Genomic DNA, 4655 nt, shown 5'->3' with positions numbered 1-4655 from the left:
TAGACATGCCACGTGACATGACAAGTGTGACATGACGTTCTCCGTAAGAAGAATCAAGATCGAGTTGTCTTTCCTCCACTAAAAAAGGATTTCAGTATACTCTACACATTCTTAGCGACCCAGTGCGTCCCAACTTTAAACCAGTAAATTTTACAAACGCCTTTATTTAGTAATTTATTTTACCTGGCTGAGCGTGCTGCCTAGAATCAACCATACAGTATTTAAGTTTTTCTCAAAAAAGTAACTGATAATAAAGACCGAGATGAGAGAACCTTATAACAACTAATCAAATTTAAGCTTAACATGAAACTTCTTACAAGTTTACTGTTTCTGTAAAGAATTTTTGGATTCATAAAACAAAGCAAATACATTTCTGAACCAAATTCATTTTTTTCTGTACACAAACACTAGTCTGTTTCAGTGTTCTTCTATTTGGCAATGGACATAAAATACTTTCTCATTTTCCCTTCCCTGGCCTTGCGCCTGCGCTCCTTCATCACGTTGTATGTGTACAGGAAGGGGTTGAGAGCGGAGTTGAGGGGAACAACGAAGATGACGAGAGCGACGATGACCTCACTAGAGACTGGCGTGCCGCGGGCCGCTAGAAGTCCCAGCAAGGCCACGGGGAACTTGCAGCAAAAGTCAGACACAACCACTGTCATCAGTCGACGGGCGATGGTCAGGTCCTTGGTCTTCTTGGATGTGTCTGTCATACTGTTGACTCTTACAGACCAGAAGATGAAAACCTGACCAAAAGTAATAAGCAAGAAGAGAAAACCGTTAAGGACAATCATGACACCAAAAGCGTAGTCTTTTCCAGAAAAGTAGTTCCTGATGATTGGAATCGGAATACAGATCCCGTTTTGACTGTAGAAATTCCAATCAGATGTTGATGGCAGTAAAGGAATCACTGCAATGAGAACACCGACACTCCATACTATACCTGAAGCAATCCACGCAGATTGTTTACAAAAGTGAAGGATACTAAATGGAAACGCGATGACAAGTAATCGGTCTAGTGTGACGAGAAGGATAATAAAAGCTGACACTTCACTAGACAGTAGACAGAGAAAGCCGGCCAGCTTACACACACAACTATTTCTCCATATTAAGTCGTTCCACAAGTAGTTTCCCAGGTACACACGGTCAGCTATTCCTATGATGGCCAGGTACACACCCATCACAAAGTCAGCTATACTTAAATTAGTGACAAAGACATCAAAACCAAGGTTGCTTGCTTTCTTACTGATAAACACGCGGTAAATAAAACTTCCCGCGTTGCCCATCAGAGCTAAAGCCGCGAATAACGAGAGGAAGACACGGTATGTGTCTGAGCGCAGGAGAGCATCACAGGACGAGACCTCGTCAGATGGCGCTTCACACTTTTGCACAATAAACTGTTCGGGAAGGGAGGCTGGACAACAGACCTTGTAGTTGTCGGCATAGAGGGTCTCTAACTTACTTAAGGAGGTGAATGTTTGTGGTGGGAAGTAGTTGACAGCAGACCCCTTTAAATCTAGACTTCGTAGTTCAGTCAGGTTTGTGAACACCTCGCCAGCAATGGTTTCAACGCCGCAGCTCGACAGATTAAGTTTTTGTAGATTAGGAAATGTTTCAGAAATTATAACATCCAGTATTGGAAACTGAACTCTGGAAACATCAAGGTCTATTACCTGCATTAATACAGAATGACGATGTCTGTCAGTTGGGTATAAAGATGCAAGAGGATTACCTGCAAGACTTAATGTCCTCAGTTTATGTAGGTTCACAATAATATTAGAACTGAATGAGGTAATATAATTGTTACTTAGGTCAAGGATCTGAAGGTTAGCCAAGTTCATTTGGTCGAGAACACTGATGTTACAGTTGTTAAAGCTGAGATAAACGATCATGGTGTTGTTGACAACATCGCTGGGGGTCATCCCCGAGCCACTTGCGTCAAGAAACCGCAGTTGTAAGTAACTGGAAACTGCAAACCTCTTAATGCAGGTGAAGGCCAGTCCGTGACACACACACGTGTCAGGACAAGAAAGGTCACACATCAGCTCGTCGTCTCCCTCAGGACACTGTGGCCAACCGTCACACACGTGATCAGGATGGAGGCAGACGTGGGACGAGCGGCAGCGGTAGTAGCCTGGACAGGTGTAGGTGTCACACGCCGTCTCGTCCTGTTTACCTGGACAGTCAAAGACACCATTACAGCGAACATAGACGGGCAGACAATAATAGTCAACTCCTGGACACTGGAAATGGGTTTCATTACACAGAGGTTGGTGTGTCGTCGTTAATGGCTTCACTGGTCTCAGGAAACCATCCGAGTCCATGTCTATGATAGCAGGTGGAGGAAAACTTTCTTTGGATGGAGGTAAATAAAACGTTTGCCAGCATCTTGTTTCGTCTGAGCCATCTAGGCAATGCAAGAAACCATCGCATTGAAAATGATTTGGAATGCACTGTAAAGAACAAAGCAAGTGTCAATCAAAGTGGTCATCAGAAGACGATAACAGTGTCATAAATGAGAGTAAGTCAGCATAAAATATTAGCAAATGAAGCTAATACCGATTCGAAAAAAGGATCCCGCACAGACCATGTGAATAACGTTTAAATAAATTTGTCCCGACATACCATACTACTAGTTGAGAAAAAAGGCAACCGTCATCCCCACGCTCAACTGTTTACCTGTTTGTTGTCACACACAAAATCGTTCTTGCTCAAAGGACATGAAGAAAAGATGCAGAACTTCTCGTCACTGTCATCGGAGCAGTCAGAACGATGATCGCACACAAGGGAGTAGGGCACACGTTGAATCTCGTTGATGCACGAGAACGAAGGAGGACGTGACGTCAGAGGAGTACTACATGTCTTAGAGTTGTCGTACTTGTCCGCCCAGCACTCACTCTTGACGTCACAAGCGAAGAAAGTGTGTGTGTAGTGGAGTGACGGACACTGAGAGACGTCCACTGACCAGCTGGCTGTGAGTGACACCGGCATCTGTGGTAGAGTGTCATGGCGACTAACAGGATACTTGCAGGCGAACCATGACCAGAAGTTGGACCTGCAGCTTGCGATAGCTGGTCTTAAGTGATGGTCTGAGTGAATGTGGACTCCCAGGCACTCATTGTATCCTAACATAACATCCACTGGTTGCAGATAATTTGCTATTCCATCCACTCCTTTCAACACATGTCTGTACCTAACAAGAGAGGAAAGAGCTAGAATAATGTGATTAAATGTGTCTTCCAGTCTGATCGTGTAGTTTCTTTTTACGCCATTAAAACTAAACCAAGTATCAAAATCTATTTTTTTTAAAAATTATTGTCTTTTAGTTTTGATAATGGGATGAGTACTTTATGCAACTCTGAGCTATAATAATTCTTATTAAAGAAACAAAAGAGAAGACTGTGTAATCAGTAAATAAGAAAAGTAATTAAATAAAAAGAATGGTTTAAAGTTGTTACTGGTTTTTGTGTGAGATATTTCAGCAAGAATTGCGAGTTTTCCTTCTAGAAAGTAAGATCAATTTGATGGTCTTCAAGGACGAGTATCGTTTTCTGAATAATCACTTCATCAAGATAAACCTTCGGGACACAGAGTTTAGTTAAACAGTAGATACCAGGGATTATTTTAGTAACAGATGGAAAGAGAAATGTTAAAGCTACAGTAGCTTACATGCGTGGCAATAGCGAGGAAGACGGCTGTAGCCCATAAGCCAAATATTCGGACTTTGGAAAATACTGCAGCAGAAGATCTCGAGTTGCCTCCTCTTCTGCCGGTGTGTTCGCTGTCATCAGCAGCAGACCTCGAGACTCGCAAGTTTTCTTAGCTGTCTCCCAGGACACTTCCTTGACTGTCTTCACAAACTGCAGACATGTGCCATTAGCTGACAGAAAGCCTGGACCACACACGTGACTGGTGTAAGGACAGTCCACTTCGTCCTCGTTGCCCACGCAGTCGGACACCAGGTCACACCGGAAGTGCAGGCGGAAGTCGGGCCAGTGCGGCACAGAGCAGTTCCACCTGCCGTCCCTCAGGTGTTGGGGAAGAGCGGAGAGGGCGTTAAAAGAGAAAACAAGTCGAAATCCTGTCTCTGGAGACAATGTCACAGACCTAAAGTGAATGTGCAGCTTGCTGACATTGTAGAGAGAAACAGGTGGCTGTCTGCTGTCACATGTCGCTAAGATCAAATGTGTATCTAGAGGTTGTTCACTGTACAGAGAGAGTTTCTCTTTTTCGCATTGATATGTTTCAGTCATATCTTTTTTTGGAAAACTAACCATTACCTGATGGTGATTGGGGATAAGAATCTTTGTCCAGCTGTCCATGCTTGTAGGAATTGACCCGTTCCAGTTGGGTGTTTGAACATAGCCTTTAATCAGTAAAACATATATTCCGATAAACACACAAACTCTCTCTTTCTCTCTCACTCTCTCTTATTCTACTCTACTTCACATCGCTGTTAAAGAGTTGCGGCGATGTGGAACTATACCCGGGCCCGATGGATGAACCTATCATCAAAGGATTCATGGAAAGAATAGAGAAAAGAATGGAAGAACAGCTCAAGATTCAAGGTAAAAACTTTGAAAACTATCAAGGAAGCTGGACGAAAGTCAGTGCCGAAATGAACAAAAAATAGCTCAACTTCAAAATGATTTGAG

General features: G+C 43.2%; 1 protein-coding gene across 1 annotated transcript; it reads right to left on the bottom strand.

The window, feature by feature from the left end:
• Positions 1-2382: 2382 nt before the first annotated feature.
• On the bottom strand, positions 2383-4322 carry LOC112577405. Its single transcript, XM_025260473.1, has 2 exons — positions 3670-4322; positions 2383-3193 (listed from the first exon to the last, which is right to left on the bottom strand). Exons 1-2 carry the CDS (start codon positions 4320-4322, stop codon positions 2668-2670), a joined length of 1179 nt encoding a protein of 392 aa, XP_025116258.1. The 3' UTR covers positions 2383-2667.
• Between the last annotated feature and the right edge of the window lie 333 nt (positions 4323-4655).

The sequence above is a fragment of the Pomacea canaliculata genome, linkage group LG1 (genome assembly GCF_003073045.1).
Source record: "Pomacea canaliculata isolate SZHN2017 linkage group LG1, ASM307304v1, whole genome shotgun sequence".
Taxonomy (NCBI): Eukaryota; Metazoa; Mollusca; class Gastropoda; order Architaenioglossa; family Ampullariidae; genus Pomacea; species Pomacea canaliculata.
Note: the sequence above shows the minus strand (reverse complement) of the source record. Positions and strands in the feature narration are given on the sequence as shown.